Source organism: Pipistrellus kuhlii, unplaced genomic scaffold (genome assembly GCF_014108245.1).
Source record: "Pipistrellus kuhlii isolate mPipKuh1 unplaced genomic scaffold, mPipKuh1.p scaffold_m20_p_9, whole genome shotgun sequence".
Lineage (NCBI taxonomy): Eukaryota > Metazoa > Chordata > Mammalia > Chiroptera > Vespertilionidae > Pipistrellus > Pipistrellus kuhlii.
In genome coordinates this window covers 22,673,714-22,697,857 of record NW_023425595.1, presented here as the reverse complement: position 1 = coordinate 22,697,857, position 24,144 = coordinate 22,673,714, and the positions used below count along the sequence as shown (strand labels likewise).

Here is a 24,144-nt window from a genome sequence, read left to right as displayed (position 1 = left end):
ATATAAAAAAATAAATATGTCGTCACATTAAAAGATTAAGTAACAAAAGGAATAAGAGCTTGAAGTTGTTCCTCTTTAAAAAAGGTTACATTTTTCTTGTTCCTCTTTAATAAGGAAAACTTATTACAGGGGACAACCAAACAGTGGGATAATTTGCATATCATGGTAATTAAGGCACATTCATTAGATGTGTTCAAGAAGAACAGAGTAGAGTCTTTCCTGCTTAATGCAGGTGTTTTGACTCAATAATCAAAGAAAGCCCTTTCAAGCTCATCCCCGATTGAACAATGGGAGCAGGATTTGTTACCTTAAACTCACTTTTATGGAAAGCAACCCTCTCCAAATAAAGTAAGAAGGTAGATCAGCGAAATAAGCCAGTCGGAGAAAGATCTCATATGTAGGATATAACGAGCAATGTAATTTGATGAACAAGAATAGATCTAGAGACAATGGGGTAGGGGGAAGATGGTTAGAAAGCAACAAAAGGTTTTGTATGCATGCATATTAGCATAACCAATGGGACAGTGAAGGCTTGCCCAGGGTGGGAATGGCTTGGGGGGGAGGGGGGTGTCAATTGGGGGGTCATATGTAAAACTTTAAAAAATAAAAATTAAAAAGATGCAACTCTATTATATGACCTATATAGAGGTTGTACCCCCAAAATGTATACGTGCTATAACAGCTGATAGCTCAATTTTAAAAATGAAATGTATTTTAATAAACACTGCCTTTATAAAGAAGGAGGAGGAGGAGGAAGTGGAGGAAGAAAAGGAGGAGGAGGAGGAAGTGGAGGAAGAAAAGGAGAAGGAGGAGGAAGAGAAGGAGGAAGAGGACGAGGAAGAGGACAAGGACGAAGACTACAACAAGGATGATGAGGACGATGAAGTGGAAGATCTGGAGGAATTAAGTACAATCCTAGCTTTACCTTCCAAAGACATAAGCTGCCTATCTAGGCATCACCATCTTATTCATGCTGATCTAGAAAGACCTTAAGGTTCATATTTCATTCTAATCATGAAAAGTTCAAATTAGTCGCATAAATTACTGCATGCTATATAATATATACATTATACTTTCTACAAAAAGTTACTTAGAAGAATTACAGAAATGTGCATATTTCATTATTCCAGTATCATATTTCATTATAGTAATGTACCCAGATCATCACTGGGCAAGAAAAAATTCTGCACAAGAAAGTGAACATTAATCAGAACCACCTATATACTAAAACGGGCTTGTGGAGTTCTGCTTTAATCAGAAAATTATTGGTGTCTTGAGATCAGCTTTCATTGATTAACACTGATCAATTATGACAAGAAGCCTATTTAAAAAAACAAAACAATACTTCTACTATGTTTAAATGCCATTTGAAATCATCAAGACAATAAAAGCTAAGTGGAATAGGCTTGCTCAATCAAATTGTTCTATTAAGACTAGATCCTATCACATTTTCTATTAGTAATCAAGTCTTATTTTAAGTTATTATCAAAAATGATTTTCCCAAAGAGTCTGGAAATGTTATAGAGCCCAAGCTATCCTTTGGTCATGAAGGAATATTTTCATTTGGATAGTATATAGGAACAGTCAAACCACAGAAGCATTACTATAATGTACACTAGCAGCTTATTGGTACAAGAAATGAAAACAAAATATTTATGAAGCATAAAGGTATCATATAAAAATGAAGTAAATTAGAAGAATAATGGCTGAATCCCAGAAAAGATAATCCTGATGACCATGAAGGAATGTTGTAAATTGTCAGTGAATGTCAGTGATAAAGTTTGTTAAGAGATTCATGATACAGTCTGTACACCGCAAACTTTAGTTACTGGATCTTATGCCAACTGAAAAAATTGAGTAAAAATAAACATGGCATATTCCATCTCCTTGAAAACATTCTGTGTACACAATTTTATTACACTGAAAAAAAGAAAAGATACCAGGTTCTGATTTTCTTTGAAATGTCAAAATACAAAAGAAATGCAAAAAGTCTTTGCACGGATATAGCAAAGTACTGGATTTTCTATTCTGGCAGGAGCTCAACATACAGCCCACATAATCACATGCTAATGACTGGAGTATGTTCATCAGTATGCATACCTGATTCCTTCTTGCCCAAGGGGGGAAAAGCCAACTATACCAAAGCATGTTAATGCTTCAACATTCAACAAAAATTTTGATAATATGCTTGGTAAGAAAACTTTTCCAAAAAGTATATTAAGGAAGGTATATTATATCATTAAGAAGAATGATAAAATAACTCAAGTTTTCATAAATATAGAGAGATTTTTTAAGTAGCATATGAGTATTCATTTTGTTTAATTTGGGAACATTTTTTAAAAATAAGTACTCTTTTATAGCAGAAATGAAACAGTGCCACTCACTGGGGGAGGGGTGGTAATAGAAAGGTAATCAATGTGTTAACACTAGAAAATATGAGTTATCTATTTTACAACCCATACCATACAATAAAATAAGGTTTGATTTTTTTGTTCAAATTGTAAATAAATTTATCATTACATTTTGAGATATGTTTAAAAAGAGACAGTACTGTGTGCTAATATGGTTTCAAATTTATAGAAAATAGAAATTTCCCATATCACTTCCTGGAAACTACTGTTTCATGACTCCAGGAGTCAAGGATAGACATTTCCATTTGTTACCAAAAGTTTAGGTTTGAATTTTACTTAACCTAAATAAATTCCCAAAATCCTAAAATGAAGTAGTAACAATTTCTCAAAAAGTCTAAACCTTGATAATTCATGGATTTTGCCCAGTGCTTCAGAGACCAGTCAGGTACCAAAAGATGCATATGAACTTTGTCTTAGGTGTTAAATCTATAAACTACTTAGTATAAACTACTTAGGACCGAATGAACTAGCTGATTTCACTATGCCTTCTAAAGCACAGACTCAATAAAAATGAAGAAAGACATTTCATTTGTGTGCTGCCTTATATCTTAAATGACTGAATCTTACCAAATTCTGGCAACAATTCAAGTTTTTTAAAAAATCTTTTGAAAGGCAACAAAGTTAGAAATCTTCTAGAAGTCTGTCACAACTTAAAACATGGCTGAGAAAGATTGAATCCTCACTTAAAATTCCTGGACTAGGTTATCATATAATGAAAACAGCTCCATTCCCAGAAATGGTTCAAAGTCCATACCAGACTTTTATGACTCCAGTGAACTACATAAAACTCTCCAAAGTTGATTGGCAACTTCATTGGACTGAAAGCAGGAAATACAGAGAAGGATAAATTGTTTGCAAGCAAGAAAGTATTGTTCCCAACAGTTATTTATTAAATGTCTCAACATGCCTACTATTGTTTTCTTTCTATTATAACAAAGGACATTATTATTATCTTTTACTTATAAATTTACTTGTGGAAATTTAACTAGTCTCCAAAATAAGGAGTTCTGATAATCTGGGGCTTTAAGACCAGCATGGTTATTTGCACTTAATTGGACTAGTAGTTAAAAGCCAGATGCAAATAATCCCATTTCGGCTTAAAACATATATCAATATAAGCAGGCCTGTAAGCACACACATACACGTGTGTAAGAACACCCTACTTACAATCTTGTCACTTTTTAAATCTCGAAGGAGATACTGTTGGTGCCTTACCCAGATCCCCAAGTCCTACCCTAGAAGTCACTTGCACACAGTTCACTCTTAGGCAGAAGACTTCTGTCCTCACATGGGACTATGCTCTGTCCAGGAGCAAGCCTATCTTCCAACCTCACCCTGGTCTCAGCAACTTCATGTCCGGTTCACTATTGACTAAAGTTCTGCCCACATGCACATCACCTAAAATAGTCTTCTCGGTCTCTGTTGAATCTTCTTCAGAAGCTATGGAACCTTCTCAAAGAACTGTTCACTCTTCCACTGAGCATCAAACTCTCACCTGCACTACTGCAATCGTTTTCCTAAGAAGTGTCCGTGTTTCTGGTGTTGCCTCCTACAATCCATTCTCTACACAGCAGCCAATGTGATATTTTAAAAACATAAATCAAATCATGTTAGTCTCACTTAAGACCTTCCAGTGGCTTCCTCTTGCACTTGAAGTATAAAGTTCAAACACCTCACTGCAGAATATGATACTCCATAGTATCTGCCGTCTGCCTGCCTGCCTCCTTGATTTTCTCTCATACTGTTCTCTCCCTCACCCATTCCACTCCAGCTACTCTGTTGTATTCTGTATCTCAAACACACCACCAAGCAGCTCTTGCACTTACTCCAAATGTTTACATAGCTAGTTCCTTCTCGTTGTTCCCATCTCAACTCACATGTTAGTTACCTCTTCAAAAAGACCTTCCCTGGACTGTCAAAAGAGGTAATCTAGATCGCATTTTCTTATTTAATGTTCTTCATTGTACTTATTGTCTGAAATTGTCTCACTCTGTGGAACTTTGTCCCACTCCTAGAATCTAATTTCCTTGATAGTAGAGAACTCATCTGTATAATTCACAAGGAAATCCCTGCCTCTGGAACTTAGTAGGTCCTACATACTCAAGAAATCTTTAGCAGATAATCATTATAGCACAATATCATATGCCAGTCACTAAACACTACCAGAATATGTTCCTCCATGTTTGTTAACATTAAAAAGAATAATACACTATACATGTTTTCATTAAAAAGTATGTGAATTTATTCTTGCCTAACAAATCAGTCCTAATGGAAACCAAAACATTTTAGGGGACAGTCAATATTCATCTACAAAAAAAGGTGCTGGTACACTTACACAATAATGAAAAGAGTAGTAATTGTACATAGCAACCAAGGACAGCGAAACCTCATTTACACTAATCTTTTAGCCTTCAAATGGATCATACCAATTAACACAGAACTCTAAATTTAAAATTAAACATTTTTGTATCCATGATATAAGTAAATGTAATTAACAGTGGAATCTAAAACTTTTTTATTTCAAGTTGGTCTTTGAATGCCAATCACTAAAAGTTCTATTTTCCTTCTTTACTTATGCCATAAATTTTCTTTCTTTAAAACTGCATGGTCTCTCATATTTTACTATAATTCCACCTCAAAATAAATAATCAGAATTTTAACATTTAAAGCTTTTGTTTCTGACCAGGAAGTGGGGATTAGCAGAACTTCTCTGCTTTGTCTTTGCTCTCCTCTACAGAAAAGCTCCTCTGTGGTCTTGATATTTCAATTTCAATGCCATCTGAACCCAGTAGATAAGAAACTTTTGAGTGCCTGTTTCTAACTGTTCCTGAGTGAGGACCATCAACAGAAACTAAATAGCAATGGAAACCTAATAGGTGCTAATAGGATTTTTGTTGATTTTTAGACTTTATTTTAAATTTTATTTCCCCTATTTTATGGGGTACAATTACAGTCAATAACAGATATGATCCATAGAGAACTACAAGTTTCATTTAACTTCATAACAATCCTTTTGGACTTTACATTTACTTGAAAGTAGAATGGGGTAAAAAATATTGTCTAAATTTTACTTTGGTCACAGTCCCTCCACACCAACACTCCAACACACCACACACACACACACACATACACACCCACACACACACACACACAAAATGTAGGTTTGCAGGACTGCCCAGAAACTCAGAAACCTAAAATCCTTCTATTGTTTTTCTTTCCTATAAAAAAATTGTTTGTTAATATAATACCTGCAATGTAAGTCATTACAGGTCCGATGTTACAGTTCTTACATAGAACACAGTATTGAATCTATTGAATGAAAAGGAAGCACAAAGGGGATTTCCAAATGCAGCTGCTATTTCCCATTTGTTAAATCCTTTTACTATACCATAGACGTACACAGCTGGGAAATACTATAGAGTGGGAATTAAAACAAAGTATTTTGGCTTCCAGAAATTCAGAATACACAAAAGGTTTGGTGGAAATCAGAGCTTGATATCAAAAGAGAGTGAAAGTTTGAAAACAAGGATGATTTCTTTTAGACTAACATGTAACATATTTGTAAATTTAAACTTTATTTTATACTACCATAAATTTCACTTAATATAATTTGCTAAGCACATTATTAATACCTATCCTGTTTCCCTGAAAATAAGACAGTGTCTTATATTAATTTTTTCTCCCAAAGTTGCGCTAGGTCTTATTTTCAAAGGAATGTATTATCTTTCCATGTGCTAGGTCTTATTTTCGGAGGATGTCTTATTTTCAGGGAAACAAGGTATTTTCTAACAAGATTTTAGATGATAAAAGTTTGGGAATAACTTGCTGAAGCAATTTGGCACTTGCCAAGATATACACAAAATTTAACTGAGAAAAATAAGCAAAGTGTTCTCAAAAAAAGTAAACTTTGAACTGTATTATTTCTGATGCAACCTATATATTCCAATTTAATTATTTTTATCTGTCCATAGCTATATTTGGCATAAAAGCAAAAAATATCTCTCTCTATCCCATTGGCCTAATCCAAGCAGCTATCATCTCTTACCTGGATTTCTTAAATAGCCTCCCAACAGGTCTCCCTTCCATCTGTTCATACTACAGCTAGAATTATCTGCTTGAACTATTCTTAAACCCTTCAATGCCTTTCCATTGCACTTATAATCAAATCTCACTTCCAATGTTATCTACAAGGTCTTTTTTAATATAGCCCCTACCAATCTCTCCAACCAGATCTGATGCTATGTTGTATCCTTACTTATTACACTCCAGCTACAAAGACTATCTTGAATTTCCTGAAGCTCAGCTATATTTTTTTTCATCTCAAATATTTCATACATGTTATTCCCTCTGCTATTTTTACTCTTTCTCGTATTCTTTGCCTGACTAGTTTCTCTTATCCTTAGGTCAGCAAGGACATTCCTATCTATCCATTCTAAATGAAGTTTATTTCATTAATTTAGCATTGTTATTTTCCTTCCTAACACATATCACATTTTTAAAAATTTATTGTTGACAGTATTACAGATGTCCTCCATTTTATTCCCATTTATCCCTTCCATCCAGCCACTGAGCCACCCCAGGCTTTCCCCACAGTATTATCTATGTCCATGGTGTATGCATACGTGCATATATCACATATCACAACCTTAATTATATATTTACTAGAGGCCCAGTGCATAAAAATTCATGTACTGGAAGGGGTCCCTCAGGATCCCTCAGCCCAGCCTGCCCCCTCTCACAGTCCAGGACCTGGTGATCAAGGGAAGGCAATGCACCCATCACACCTCTGCTGCTGCCACTGATGGCAGTGCAAGCCCCGGCCAGCCATGGTTACCTGAACCCCAGGCAGCCACCATTCAAGGCTTGCCTGCCCCTCAAGTATTGGCTGGGCAGCTGCCATCCAAGGCTTACCTGTGCCTCAGGCATCAGCTGGGCAGTCGCCATTCAAGGCTTGCCTTTGCCTCGGGCATTAGTTGGGTAGCCGCCATCTGAGGCCTGCCTGCGCCTCAGGCCGGCCCCAGGTGGTTGGAGGGCTGAGGGAGGGTCCGGCCACACTACACACCTGTCAACCCTTCCCCCACAGCTGAGCTGATAGGAATGGGTACTCCAGCAGGGCCAAGGGGACTGGGCACCACCACCTTGTGGCTATGGGTGCCACCATCTTTATAATGGTGTGAAGGTCAATTTGCATATTCCCTCTTTATTAAATGGGATTTTTGTTTTCTCTCCTGGATATAAATTCCATAAAGGCATATTCATGTATATTTTGTCCACCAGCACCCAGTAGAATGCTGCACTCAGAGAAGGTGTTATATAAATATTTGTTGAAACAAAAATAAAACACAGCCCTAATATCTTGCCAAAAAGCTAGTGGCAGTGACTGGATATCTATTTCATCCATGCTATCTTGGAGGTATGAAATGAAGCACTCAAGTACAAGCAGAAAAACAGACTTTTAGTCTTGCTTTATCATACCGTTTCTGTTCTCCCTATTCAAGGAAAATAAATCTTCCAGTGATTCTATCTAATTATAAAATGATTATACCCTTATCTAAAGTTAGTCTGGAACAAGTCTTGTTTTTCTTCCAATCCCTACATCTCACCTCCAGAGCACTAGTGATGTCTACAAAATCATCTAAAAAGAAGTGTCTGAATCCATATATTATAAAATCAGATCGTTAAATTGGTTCTGAGACATTAAGCATAGGGCAAGAATTTAAATATATGTTATTAGTAGTAAAGGCATTTTTAAATATTATCTTATTTTTAATTAAGGAATAAAACTTTTCTTAACTCTCTATTAAAATACTTTTCATTAACTTAACCAAAAGTTAAGATATATAAAATAAATTTTAAAATTCTTAATCAAATAAAATATGTTAAGATTTTGGTCAGTTCTAGATGCTTAAAAAAATAAGTGTATTTGCTATAAGTTAGATAATTCATGTCACTTGCTATGGACTATGATGGAATTTAACATGAGAAATCTGGCTAACACACTACATGTATTTGATATTGTTGCTTATACCTTTACAGAAAACTTCTACAGTTTGATGGAATGATACTGAGAAGCTATATCTTTTTTAAATTAATCTATAGGTATTTAAGTGAGAAAAATCTTAAATATAAATCAAAAATTTCTGTAAAATGATAAATACCTGCACTTACTCACTGAAGATGTGTTTTCCATATGATCTCATTTCCATAGACATATTTGCTTAATATAATTTTTTAATATTAATACACAGCCACACTTCATTTGATCATACCTATTTTGTGGTATTATCAACCTTATCACCTTAAATTCAGAGGTTCAGAAAATATGACAACCAAATTGTCCCCCAAATTAAATATTTTTTTTGCAAGGTGACCTAAAATGGATAAAAACTAAATCAAAAACCATTTTCCCCAGTTATAGTAATATTAATAATATATATGGTGGTTATTTTATGATCTGAACACAATGTACTATAATAATATGTATTTTGAGCTTTCTCTAAAATACCTGTTTGTAATGAGGCCATACTAATGGACACACTTAGCAACAGTGGCCAGATTTTAAAAGCTTACCATTCTTTGCTGAGACGACAGAATGTTGTCCCAGTCAGCATCTTGTTGAATGGTATTGACAAGTGTTGGTAGCTCCTCAGAGTGAGGTTTGTTGTGCATTATAGGGTGCAGAGGCAGATGGGAGGCCACATGTTGATCACTGCCCTCCTCCTTTTCCCTTGAGGTCAAATCTTGGGTCATCGCTTCCTCTCCATCAGCTGAACAGGCAAATGGAGAGGTGGCTTGCTTGGAAGACATTCTTCTGCAGAAGAAGGAAACAGCATGAATTCAAAAGGACTGTCCATGAAAACAAAAATCCCTTACATTTGAATATTCCTAAAAAAAGAAAAATTCTCTTACTTTAGAGATGTTTACCCTCTACTCTAAACCAGTAAAAAAGAACTCTCAGCTTATCTGGTCCACTTCTCCTCTTTGATTTTAACTCACAAAATTCTTCCAGGTGATTGCATATTTTCTCTCTTACCAATCCATAAGTAAAGTGTTTATGGAATAAGTTTCCATAATATGTGTAGTATACGTATGTGTGTAAATTTCTCCCCAGTTATCCCAACTAGATTAGAAGCTTCTTGAGAATAATTTTGTTGATTTGCCTAGCAATGAAAAAAAAAAAACCCACAAAAAAAAGAATGAATGAACTGGCAAATGGAAGATGATTTGGAAGTACATATATCCAAATTTTGCTTATGCTTAAAATTGGAACAAAAGAAGAAAATAAATTCAAGAAGGCAGGTTGTCTATGATGAAAGTCTAGGCAAATTTGGTCCTGATTTCTGAGTTTACACCTTGCTTTGAGTGCTAGACCTAACACTGTTTAGTGTCAAATGGGACCCTTTTCTAAAGACCTTTAAGCTGTGTTAACTGCTGTAATTTAGCTTTTAAGTGATATATTGATTGAATGGCTGATACTGTTAAATTAGTCTCAAGGTAGTCTTATAACATTTGAATTGAGCTTATGAAATAACTATGTTACTATTTTATATTAGAAAGTATATACCAGATTCAAAGCATTTAGTATGATAATAGTAAAATGCCTACAATGCATAATATTTTAATACTCCACAAACAATTACTGAATATTCATCTAAGTACCTATAAGAAAACTATATTCAGCACAAGGTCTCCATTCTGTGCTTTTGTATACAGCAAGAAAAATCATTATTACTAAACAGAATTCAAAACTCTTATAATATCACTTTATCAAGATGATTTTCGTAGCAAAATGTCTAGAAATAAAACCGCCAAAAGTTTTTTAAATAAAATAAAAGGTAATTGAGCATCTTTTATAAAACTTTATGTCATTTTTTGTTTATAGCGTAATTAGTTCTAAAATTGCTGTGTAACGAAAGGAATAAAATCTCTACCTTAATTGCTTTTTAACATTAATTGATTTCATACCATTTTTTTTAAAATGCACAAATCAGTTAACATAGAAAACCACATGAGCATTTTTCAAATTAGCAAATCATTAACTTGCTAGTACTGTTTCTAGACAAATAAATACTGATTAAAGGGTCCAGAAATCTGAGATTAACAGTTAAATTTACAAATCTGTCACATGCTTTCATGAATATTGCAGTGAAGGAAATATCAAGTGCAAAGAAAAATAATTAAGTTAATTCCAATTTAAACAGTAGTTTTTATGTAGCAGCCCATGTTTCACATAGGATTTAACAGCTAATGCTAAATTTCTCACAATTAATGAGGGGGCTCATATTTAGTATCCTACAGTGAAAAAATTAAGATAAGATTAGCTAGTCTAATTATGCAGGGTTCTAAATAAGAGTATTATAGGCTTTTGAAGTGCTTTGAAACATATTAAAATGCTGATACCTACTTATAATAACGATTCTACAAATATAAAAATTTCATCTATTAGACTTGATACTAGAAAATACAATGGTGAAAGGAAGTACAGAAGAATGTCTATATTTTCTTTGAGAAGAATAAAATGCTATAAAAAGCACTATATCAAAGAATCAGATAAGTATATTCTTGACCAATTTCTAAAAATACTAACAAAGGGACTTATGTATATACACTTAGGAAAAATGATACCAAAGGATATTTCTTAGTCTACGAGAATCACTCTTGAGCTTACTTCATTGGCCTCATAAATACTATCATAAAACCAGGCAAATTATAACTGTCCTGCAAGTTTATCAAGAGCCTGCCATAAACAACAAGAATGTTTTCATAGTTCAGATAATGACAGTACCAATAATGTAATCATTCACATTAAAAACAAAAGAATGAATTTACTGCTGCTTTTTAAAACAGCTCAATACAATTGAAAGTCATAATCCAAATCTCATAGGGACTTTAGCTTCCCAAAAAACATCCTCTTATTATAAAGTGTCTTGGCTGCTTCCAATAGCATTATCTGTGATTGTTGCTTTAGTATAAATTAATCATGACACAGAACACAAAACTCTCTTAAGAATAATTCCAACTGCAAAACTGCACCAATGAACAATAGTGCACAATCCTAATTAAACACAACCATGCAGCTGTAAAAATAGACTAAATCTGTCCAAAGCCATGAGTTGAGTTTCAAGGCTGGTTTGTTAGAGTGTTTTCTTAAGGAAGGCTGGGCCCTCGTTCTTAATCAGCCAATAAATTATTTCCTGCAATTACATTAAATAGAAAATTATCTTCAAATGAGGAGTGTTAATTGAAAATCAAAATTCAGAGGGAAGTTTGGAAATTACACGCTGAATACAATTAGTGAGGAAGGGCTTCACCTCCACTTCATCAACAGCCTTGTGGTGATTCCTCCAGTGACCATTCGGGAAAGTTACCTATTTATAACATCACACAATTTGTCTTTTATTTTGCACCTACAAATATGAATGTGCATCAAGGTTGCAAATAAAGAATAAGCTGCCAAAAAAAAATAGCCAATATTAAATCTGACTGCTTAGCCTCAGTTCACACCATCATTAGGGGACAAGGAATGAGGAAGATAAGATAATAATGGTTAACAACCAAGGAAGGCATATTCAACTTGCCATCCTGGCCTTTAGAAAGGAATTAACTTTTTTTTTTTTTTATTCCAAAAAGAATACTTTTCCATACTACATTTTACTTAAATTTCTTATATTTACTACAGTTCTCAAAGATGTTGTTAGCAGAGAAAAGGGTGATTTTGTTCTTTTAGCTGGTTATTGCTCCGCTCTGGGCATTTCCTTTTGACAAAATTGCTGGGCTTATTTCAGATTTGTTTTTTATTTGGTTTTGCTGTAGTTTTTTGTTTGGAGTGGTGGTTTGTTGTATTTTTAAAAGGAAAGTGTGCACAAATTCATTTTAATGCAGTTTATTAAATAAGTCAGATTCACTGATTATTTGATTCAATTTACTGATTATTTTTTGCACAATTACTTTATTAAAGAGTCCTTCAATTTACTGATTACATATTTATTCATTTCATTTCTTTACTTTAACTTCCCCTTTTGAAATATTTTACTACACAGAATTCTAGAAGCTGCAAAGACTCTTGGTAATGCTTTTACTATAACCATTGCACTGTGGCTGCCCTTCTTTAGAAATTCATAAATCAAATATACATCTTTTTTAATGTTTTACATTGTCATATCAGAAGCTTACTTTTATTTTTCATGCTCATATCATTAACTTTCCATTACAAAAAATGTCACCACCCCCCCAGTGCATTAGAATGGTATCTTACTTTAGCTGCTGCCATATATAACTAATAGGCAAAAGAACAAAATTCTTATAAAAATGGTCAATTTCCATGTGACTTTACTTTGCTTTATTTTTGCACTATAACTTAAAAAATCACTCAAATGAATTGTTTTTTTAATTTGTATTAAAAAAAAAAAATCTCCCTAGTTATACCCCGTGAAAACAGGGGGTTATAATGGAAGTGCTGACACAACCCTAACTAAAGCAGCGCAAATGTTGCTGCTATAATACACAAAATCAAGTTCTATTATTCTAAACGATCCTCGCTCATGGGATTTTTCTTTACTGTGCTCCCAGCCAAACTGCTGAAGCATGAAAAATTTAAATGCAATCAAATGTGCCCAATTCTACTTTACTAGAACAAGTGTCTACAGTGGTACAATCTTAAAAGGAGATGCAACAGATTTGTTTGGTGTTTTTTTTTAACTGTTTATTTATAATACAGTGCATTGGAGATAAAATAAAAGAGGAAATTACACTCACATGGTACCAGTGTATTGACTACACAGAGTACATTATAATCAGAGAGAAAAACTACATTGTCAACTTATCACATTGGTTAAACAAGATGGTTTTCTAGGGCATAGCTATTATCAAGTAAAACCTCCAAAGAGAATTACATATCTTTGGGACACATAAAACTAAATTCTCATCATGTGTTCCCGAGTTCGAAATGTCTCTGCCCATCAGATCAAGTGAATTCCCAGGATGCCAGGCCATTGGAAAGAACTTCAGGGCTTAGGACTTTTGGGAATGAGAATGTCAGAGATAGTCTCCTTGTAATTGATAATGTTTTCTAGGAAGTTAGAAGGAGTGTCTCTAGAAAGATGATAATTATTTTACTCCAAAACCCCAGTATCAAATCTGAATATTTAGACCATTAAAACCTACTCAGACAGTAAATTTATATCTCTGAACAAGAAATCAAGATTAGCTTGTCTAAGACTTTATAAAATGGGGAGGACTAGATAGCTACACAGTAAATCCTCTATCTCAGAAAAGCATACTTTCTAGAACGTTAAGCCTTTCTGATTTTATGCTATTTTTTTTTAAAACATTCATTTGTATATGTTAAAAAGTTAGGATTATTTTAAAACAACTTTCTCATAGGGCATAGCCACTCAAAATTACTTTTTTTTTTCTCTTTACTACTGCTTGAAAAGAATATGTCTCCAAACAATCATCTGGAACTTAACTATAGAAAGAAGTCTTGAATTTATTAGAACAATATTTTTAATTTGACTTTTTAAACTGTTCTCATTACTTCTAAGATTATTACCAAGTGGTATTCACTTTGTAGGTGTGTTACATTTATTCAAAAAGAGCCCTGATTTGAATACAAAACAACATTTCAATAGCTGGTTTACATAAAGAAAATATTAAAAATTCAGACCAATGTTCACATTTAATTTTGCAACTCAGCCCCAGGCTACCGAGGTAGATTTCTTTCAGTCAGATAATTCACTGTTAATTTAATCCCACAATTGATCTGATACTGAGAAATAAACAACTAATTTTCCAAAAATATAACAGTGTCTCTTATTTTAAGGAGCATGAGTAATAGATATGGTCAGCTGCCAAAATACCCAGGAACCCCTGCTAAGGATACTAGGCCACCCAACCTAGGGCAAAGAATGATTTAAAACTATCCTATACCTCTAATTCCCACATTTAAAGATGAGCAGGGGGCAGGCTGAGGGAGGAAGCCTGATTCCAGACTTAAAATGAAGACATCCTATTAACACTTTTCCTGCTTTATTTGGGTAAAGGCTATTCATGATTCCTTATATTGTTTTATCTGGCACTATATCTTCTCCCCCCACTGTACTCTCTCTAACTTCCCACAGTTTCTGCTAGGTTTTTCTCTCTTCCACCTGTTTAATAAGAAACATTTAGTGGGAGAGAAACCAAGATGGTGGCCTAGGTAAGCACCTAAGCTGCCGCCTCGCACAACAATTTCAAAATAACAACTAAAAGACAGAACGGACATCATCCAAAACCACAGAAAAGCTGGCTGAGTGGAAAAATCTACAACTAGAAAGAAGGAAAGAGGCTCACGGATCAGGGGAGCTGCAAAGCACTGAGGTAGGGAGATACTCGCAGAGAGGACAGCTGGCCAAGTGTCTGGCTGGTGAGAGGGGAAAGGAAACCCCCAGTTCTGACTGCACTGAATCCCAGCCCCATCCGAAACCCTGTGGACCCATTCGGGTGGAGTCTGGACTGTAGAGAAAGGCAGCGGGCAGGGTCTACAGTCGCACCAGAGTGCACGCAGAGAGGTCTAACTGCGGAGGTTGCTGCGGCCTCTCCACAGTGGAATGAGTCAAAAGCTTCTGACAGCACTGGGATTAAAGATATTATACAGAGACACAACCCAATTCCAGGCAAGTCCCTGGGGCACCCATGCTCTTGCAGGGGGAATCTGGACCATCAAGCAGAAACTCAGGGGACCCATGGAAGGCAGAGGCCTGAGGCGCATGCACAAGGGCAGGGCTGATGGGAAAAAAAACTGTCAGCTCAGCCCTGAGACTCCATCCCATCCAAGCTGAGCACAGACGCTTTTGCAATTTTGCAAGTCTGATCCTATAAGACTGTCTCCAATACAGAAGGTATCCCGGTGTAGAAACAGCTGATACTCACATTCAATTGGCCTGGAGGTCAATTCCTCCCAGTGATACCAACAATAATCAAGACTCAACTACAACAAGGCTGTACACACAGTCCACAAAGGGGAGCATCAAGAGTATCTACCTTAGGTAACTGGGGAGGCTGACCCACCAGACCATATAGGACACCAAACACACAAAGCTACCCTACCCACTCAGGGAAGCATTGAAAATGCTGAGACAAGGAAAGAGATCTTAAACAAAAGAAATGGAGGAGAACAAAAGACTGGATATAGAGTTAAAAACTACGGTTATAAGGTTTTTCAAGAATTTCCTAGAAAAGGCCAATAAATTTAATGAGACCCCCAAGGATATGAAAAAGGACCAACTTGAAATAAAACGTACACTGACTGAAATAAAAAATATTACATAGAGACCCAAGAGCAGACTAGAGGAATGCAAGAACCAAGTCAAAGATTTGGAATACAAAGAGGCAAAGGACACTCTTCTGGAGAAGCAAGAAGAGAAGAGAATCCAGAAAGTTGAAGATAAGGTAAGGAGCCTCTGGGACAACTTCAAGTTGTACCTACATCAGAATTATAGGGGTGCCAGAAGAAAAGAGAGAGCAAGATACTGAAAACCTATTTGAAGAAATGACAGAAAACTTCCCCCACCTGGTGAAAGAAATAGACTTACTACAGAAAGTATACAGAACCCCAAACAAAAAGAATCCAAAGAGGACCGAGACACATCATAATTAAAATGCCAAAGGCAAAAGACAAAGAGAGAATCGTACAAGCAGCAAGAGAAAAACAGTTAGTTACCTACAAGGGAGTACGATTATCAGCTGATTTCTCAACAGAAACTATGCAGGCCAGATGGGAGTGGCAAGAAATATTCAAAATGATGAATAGCGAGAACCTATAACCAAGAATACTCTACCCAGCAAAGTTATCATGTAGAATTGAAGGGCAGATGAAGAGCTTTACAGATAAGAAAAAAGCTAAAGGAGCCAAAACCGGTTTGGCTCAGTGGATAGAGCATCGGCCTGCAGACTGAGGGGTCCCAGGTTTAATTCTGGTCAAGGGCATGTACATTGATTGCGGGCACATCCCCAGTGGGGGTTGTGCAGGAGGTAGCTGGTCGATGTTTCTCTCTCATCGATGTTTCTAGCTCTCTATCCCTCTCCCTTCTTCTCTGTAAAAAAATCAATAAAATATATATATATATTTTTTAAAGAAAAGAAAAAGCTAAAGGAATTCATCACCACCAAACCAGTATTATATGAAATGCTGGAAGGTATTCTTTAAGAAGAGGAAGAAGAAGAAAAAAGATAAAAATTATTATCAACAAATACATATATATATCAACAAGTGAATCTAAAAATCAAGTGAATTAAAAATTTGAAAAACAAAATGAACTGATGAATATAATAGGATCAGGGGCAAAGAAAGGGAGTGGATTGATAATTATCAAGGGAAAAGGGGTGTGGGGGGTGCAGGAAGAGACTGGACTAAAATCATAAACCTATGGATAAGGACAATGGGGGAGAAGGTAAGGGTAGGGGGGGGGGGAACCAGGTGAAAGGGAGCTGGGGGGAGGAGGGAGGAGAAATAATTGTAATAATCTGAGCAATAAAGATTTATTAAAATTTAAAAAAAGAAAAAAGAAACATTTAGTGAAAAAGAAGATAACTGCTTTCAGAACTACCTTGGAGAGTTATAAGCCAGTCTTTTAAAGTTCACAGTGGCTCTTTCAGAACATATATGGTAACATATGCAGACAATATCTGTGGGAGGAAAACTCACTGAGTAGAGATAGCTGTCAAAGCAGTTGAGATAAAGCAAATGAAATGTGCTTGAAGCCCTTGAAGTATGTCTAAGAAGGGTCTTAAATTAATGGAATTTGGTTTATCTAAGGCTTCTAATTTTTCCCACCAAAGCACCAAAATTGTCTCCAAAGGCCTTCTGAGGTTCTTACAAAACAGGGATTACCTGGAACAGATTCTTCTCAAGTCATCAAAGTTTGTGTTTCTAGAGTTTATATTTAGCTGACAATATTACTGTCACTTTATATAGCTTAAGACTGTTCTTTGGACTAGAGCTCATATGTCTTGGAATGCTTTGACTCATGAATTGTTTCTCCTGATAATGTTACATCACGTAATCACCTCTGTCTAATCGGTTGGTATCTGCTGGGAGAGGCAGGCAACCAGCTTACCCACTGGACTGCCTGCCGAACTGCCTATGGAAAACCTATAATTACTACATGTGTTCTTGAGTATCCATTTTCTTCCCAGGATCAAAACAAGTTGATTTCATGTAACCTCCATCTGTAATTTTTGCCTTATAGAGATAATATTAAATTTTTCTCACAGTTTATTTACTGATAACTTGTTGGGATCTTTGGTTTGGAAAGCCAGGCCCAAAATATATAAATAAAATCAGTCACAACAATAAGTGCAAAACCAAACAATAGCTACTATAAATATACACTAAATTGGAGGATTTTGTTAAAGCACAATGACTTTATAGCTCGACTGAAAGACCTTGCTCATTATGGCTTGAGTGAAAGAAAGCTGTATAAGATAATAAGAGAATGTATTTATATATGTCCACTTTGAATTTCTTCTTCACACGAAATGAGAATCATAATTGCTAAAGTGAAAACCAAACATGCCTTTGCTCACTTGAAAGACACTAGTATGGAAGCCCAATTACAAGATATTTTATCCAATTATTAATAATAATTATAAACCACAGCAATAACTTCTCATAAAGGTAGGAAGTTATCCCTGTATACTTTTTCATTCTTACCTCTCTTTTTCACTTCTTAATACTGCCATGAAAAAAAATTGAAACTGTCTAGAATGTTTCACACAAAAAAAAGAATGCTCACACAAGGTGACAATGAGCAAAATTATATAAAGAAGCTAATTTCCGGAGTGCTCCTTTAGACCAATTCATAAAGAGTGAATTCAAATACCAATAAGAGCACCACAACTTTCCAGACAGAGTAGAAGGCATTATATCTAAAGCAATCCAGCAATTTCTCTCTCTTTTACATAATGACATAAGGTATAAATTTCAGGTTCCAGTCTAATAAGAGGAGGAAGAGGAAGGGGGAGGGGCAAAGAAAGAGGGTGAGGGAAGGAGAGTGGAAGTGAAGGGGGAGGGGTGAGGGGGAAAGGGAGGAGAGAAACAACTGTGGCTTTGCAGTTCATTTTCAGTTTGTCTACTTAATGAAAACCTCATTGTACAACCCTGAAAACCATTTCCAGCAGGCAAAGTATTTCTGATTCAGCAGAGGTTACACAAGCATCAAAGCAGTTAAATATAGGTGCCAAGCCACAATGCCAGGAGCTCTTAGTACTGTGAGTTAGTGTTACCTGACAGCTTAGTGAATATAAAATTACTTGTTTCTCCAATTGAAGACAATCAAATTGTCACCTTCCATTGTAATAATGCACAACTAGTGATCAGCAAAATGCAAACATAATTACCATGAAGAAAACAAAAAATCAAATCTAAACCCCTCTGCAGAGTAAACACATCTATCTGTGTTCCCCCCAAAAGGAGTGCATTTTAATGCTGAATGCTATGATTACATTATTTAACAATAAGATTTATTAGTCTTACATGAAATTAAAATGAAAAACAACAAGAAAGACCAATTCATACAAAGTGAATACAAATACCAATAAGAGCACCACAACTTTCCAGACAAGAGTAGATGGCAAGTAAATTGTATCACTGCCATTTGAGCTGATAATGTTAAGTGGACATCAGCAGCACATCCATTAGAAAAGCCATGCTTTCAGAGATTTCTTTCTAGCCTAGAAACATTTCTGAAGGCTGAATATACAGGTTGGATCCAACCTCACTAGCTTTTGTCTTAATTTTTCCTGAAGAGAAAAAGGTTATGCTTTATTTTTGCCTTCTAACATAGCCTGTATTTTTGAGGTTGAAAGTTTACCTCACAAAATCAATGTAGCATCTTTATCCAAGTTTACAAAAATAAGCAAGCATAGGATACATGTCCACAACTATTACTGAGATACTCCATATGTGAAATTCTCATCCAAATTTGGTGACTAGACTGGCTCACTATCAAAGTGATTTCAGTTAACCCAAAGCTGGGTTAGTATTAAAGCACTGAAAATTCCACATTCTTTTTCCTTAGCCTGAAGATTCTTAACTTATAAATATAAATGTTGGTCCAAACAAACAAAATTATCTAACTCAAAATTTTAAACACTCATATGTACATCTTTCTTCCAATGTGTCAAAAACTATCCTTCCCATTGTCAAAACACTCATAACATAGGGATTTTCTTCTTTCATTAATAATGCCTAATTTTTATCAGAAAAGTACACCTTACTTACAAGCTAATGCCTAATATTCCATTTTTACCTGATACCTCTGTTCTAAATAAATCATTTAAAATTCTCTAACCAAAAAATAAATCAGTTAAGGGACAGAGTGAAGAATTGCAACAGAGTAAAAGTAGAATGAATCAGGGTCCATCAACAAAATTAGATTTCCTTGAGCTTGAACCTTCTTTTATAAATTCAGACATTTGCAATCGGATAGATCATTCCTTAGAATGATGCTGTCATCCTTTACAAATCTGAAATGGCCAATCGCTCTCACATTGGTCATTCTTCCAATTAGTTAGGGAAGAGTTATTTTTTAGGAGAAAAAGTTGGATGAAAACACTGGATTGACTTTGTGGTTAATTCAGAAGCAGAAAAAGGATGAGAGGAACGGGGGGAAAAGGGAAAGTCTGATCTCTATTTGGAAGTCTCATGGCGATTTGAGATAAATTTCACATCATTTAAGAAAAAACTTTTTTTCTTGACCTTGCCAATTTTCAAGTAATATAACAAAGTTTTTTTCAAGGGATCCTAGTTATAAGCTTAACACGATAAAAACTTCCCAGTAAAGGGGTATAATCAGTGCTTTTTTTTTTTTTTTTTAACTTCAATGTTACTTACATGTTAATGCTACCAACCTAAACATTATTCTTTCTGTATATTCTTTCTACCAAACATCTCATTCCTTAACATCTAAATCATATGATTTTTACATCTATATCCCCAACACTGATCTCTCTCATTTCCTTGCAATACAACAGTCCTCAAATGACTGCTAGATATTTATACCAAGATGTACTTTGCTATATCATAGTCAACAAACTTAAAATTAGACGCATCATTATTTTCCACAACACCCTCCCTCATTCATTCACATTCAGAAGAGCATCATTCTTAGAATTATCCAAGTGTAAAACATGAACGCTATATCCGTCTCTTCTTTTTAATCTTTGATCCCCACTGCTAGCCTGTCACTGAGCTTCATCAACTCTTCCAGAATAATGTTTCTTAAGCTCATACTTTTTTCCATACTCATAATACCTTAGTACAGGACTTTTTACACCTCATACCTAGACTCTTGCAACAGACTCTAACCTGGTTTTTGTAATTTCAGTATCTCCCTTCTCCAAATCAAGCTTAAAAACACTCGCTTTATCAGATCAAGAAAAGTCAGTAGCTCTTCCCTGATGACCAAAACATGTCCAGACTCCTGACTCTGGCATTCAAAGCCCTCTTTCCAAATCCAACCAATCTTATCTGCTAGTAGTCCACACTTTAACCTTTATTCTAACTAGACTGATCTACTCAGACTTCATTTATGACTGCCTCCAGTCTTTTTCTTCCATACTTCCCTCTCCTTGCTTTCATATCACTAGGAATCCAACTGAGACTATTTTAGGTAGCTATGATCCACCTTCTCCTAATCACATCTAATAAGTGCTCTGAAAATGTATTTTATACCACTTATTCAACAATTAATATATACTATCTTACATATATTTTTAAAATATATGACATCACTATCCTATATAATAAAAAGGTAATATGCAAATTGACCTAACAATGGAATGACCAGTCACTATGATGCATACTGACCACCAGAGGAAGATGCTCAATGGAGGAGCTGCCCCCTGGTGATCAGTGCACTTCCACAGAGTGAGCACTGCTCAGTCAGAAGCCGACTCTTGGCTGCCAACACAGTGGCAATAGCAGGAACCTCTCCCGCCTTTGAAGCAGCACTAAGGATGTCCAACTAACGGCTTAGGCCCACTCCCCATGGGCCTAAGCCGTTAGTTGGACATCCCCCGAGGGCTCCCAGGTTTCCAGAGGGATGTCTGACTGCCAGCTTAGGCCCAATCCCCCAGGGTCAATGTTCAACCGCTGAACCATGCAAGTCAGGCAGCTGTAGTTTTTACACAGTAAGTTTTATAACAAATATTTTTTGGATGTTAACTATTCATCTTTCCCTATCATGTTTTGTGGGTTTTTTTTTTTTGTTTGTTTGTTTGTTTGTTTGTTTTGGTTAGCCTAAATGATCAACATTTAATTATATTATTTTACAGATAAGATAATGATGTCACTGCCCCTTTATTTCAAAGTCCAGAGAAGTATGAGATCCAATTTCTACCTCCTAGCTCTTACCAGAGAAGCCACAAAGAAGCATCAGGTACAACTGAAGCTGTTTCACTACAACAGTAAATGTGAGGACAGCCTTCAGGGAAAACAAGATGAAGTACCTGAGCAGTATATATTTAACATATCACCTGTCCGGAATTCATTTCAGGAAATGCAGAATAACTTAGATATTCTCTTAAAATCTGACTACCATATAACATTACACACACCCTAACTTCTGGGAGAAAGTAATAGAAAAGGCTCATATACAAAGGCATGAATTTTTATAAATTATCTGTGAAAGAAAAAGAAAGGTTTCACCACCAACACAACATTTCACATTTTTTGGTATACACCAAGAAGTCCACTTTCACACACACACACACACGAAAAAACAAAAGTGCTACTATCTTGCATTTCTCCCTCACTACTTCCATCACTCCTTCCTTATCACCTTTTGCTTTTTCACTTGCATTTGCTAGTCGTATATTATCATAAACAGCTCTACTAGAACATGAAAAATCAATTATTTCTACTAATTATTGCAGAGCTGAGTTACCATTATAAAAGACAAGTACGACTATTCTTTACCTAGTACCTTACATACACACCTACCAAGCCACCGAGCACCTAGCTTTCCTAAGCATTTTGTGGGAAAGAATCCTGCATCATTTCTCAAGTTCTGTCTTTTCCTCTAATGTAAGCACCACCTCACAAGTCCCCAAAAATTGAAAAATGTTTATAATTATCATGCCTGCCGAAACCGGTTTGGCTCAGTGGTAGAGCGTCGGTCTGTGGACTGAAAGGTCCCAGGTTCCAATTCCGGTCAGGGGCATTTAACGTTGGTTGCGGGCACATCCTCAGTAGGGGGTGTGCAGGAGACAGCTGATTGATGATTCTTTCTCATTGATGTTTCTAACTCTCTATCCCTCTCTCCTCCTCTCTATAAAAAATCAATAAAATATATTTTTAAAATCTTTATAATTATCATGCCTAATTCATTGACATTTTTTTACATTACTTCTAAAGTAAATGATTTATTGGCATCTAGAGTGCCAAACTGCTACCAATCTTCACAGAATCTACTGCCAAAAGGAAAACTGTGGTGTAGTGAAAAGGTTTGGTGGAGGTATTTAAACCCAGGCTTCTCATTTATCAGATCTGTGAACCTGAGGAGTTACTTAACTCTCTGAGCCTCCATATCTCTATCTATAAAATTAGAGAGAACACATACTCCTTGAAGAGTTGCTAAGAAGGTTAAATTAACATACATATAAGTACTTAGTGGTTAGTAGGTATTAAATGAATGCTAATTTCTTTTAAAAAACAAAACTTTACAGAAAAATTATTTCACTCAAAACACAAAAATTATTAATGAAAGAGATTCTGAATTTTTACAAATCACATTAAATAAAAGGTTCATGACCTAACACTGAGTGGACCAGTGAATAGGACCATGCCCACAGGGTAAAATATATAGGCTACTACTTCCCAAAAGGTAATGAGAGGGAATTACTCTTTATAGAGAAGAGACCAAAGCATACAGCATCTGTTGCTCAATATTGTATTCCTAAGGATATCAGAGTCCTGGGCTCTGGGTACCACACCTCCTGCAATTAACCTATTTCCTCTACTTTCAACCAAAGCAGTCCAAGAATTTAGAGACTATACCCATTTCCTCAGAATTAATGTTTAAACAGAAGCAGCATTCCGTATACTAGAATAGCTATCAGTGCTTGCATTAATCTGACTTTAAATAAAAAATCTAAGCTACTATATCCTATGAAATTCACCAATACCTTTCCAAGCTTAACTATTCACTTTTCTTTTGGAGAAACAATTGCCATGAATAAGTAATGCCTGGCCTGAAATCGTAAATGCTGAGAAATATTTTTTTTGTTTTACACCATTTTTCATTTCCAAATCAGGTCCAAAATCAAATTCCTACTAGAATGCTACCCCAGAGCAGCCCCATGAGCTGAGGGAACAGCTCATCTTAAAGCTCTTCTCTCACCACAATTTACTTTAGAAAATCAACTTGAGGAATCATAGATATACTAACTTGACTGTTTGGTATTTTAGTGTATTTATTAACACAAAGTAGGTATTCGTAACTGTACCAAAGCTCACTAAGATGACAGATACTATTCTACCCCACATGTAGCTTAAGATCACTATTTACACTATGTGAAGCTGAAAGTTCCAACATTAAGATAAACTTGCCTAAGGACCGAATGCACAAACAGTAAGGTTTCTAGGACACCTGGATAAAGAAAGAAACAAATGAATGTTTTGAACCTTACCAGGCATGATGGAAAATAAATTCAGGATTGTGTGTTACTCAGAAAAAGGCAAAGAAATATATGA

At 35.5% G+C, this 24,144-nt stretch overlaps 1 protein-coding gene across 20 annotated transcripts in view; it reads right to left on the bottom strand.

Annotated features, from left to right (window-relative positions):
* The window catches only part of SOX6 (SRY-box transcription factor 6), a 525,015-nt gene that overhangs the window by 299,359 nt on the left and 201,512 nt on the right, over nt 1–24,144 (bottom strand). For 17 of the 20 annotated variants that reach the window (XM_045577988.1, XM_045577991.1, XM_045577992.1 and 14 more), the window contains one exon: nt 8,982–9,222. In XM_045577988.1, coding sequence (XP_045433944.1) covers nt 8,982–9,218 — 237 coding nt within the window. In that variant the 5' untranslated portion in view covers nt 9,219–9,222. Of the gene's footprint in view, nt 1–8,981; nt 9,225–14,493; nt 14,561–20,519; nt 20,525–24,144 lie in introns of those variants that run through there. The other 3 variants (XM_045577993.1, XM_045577990.1, XM_045577996.1) reach the window with 3 other exon arrangements.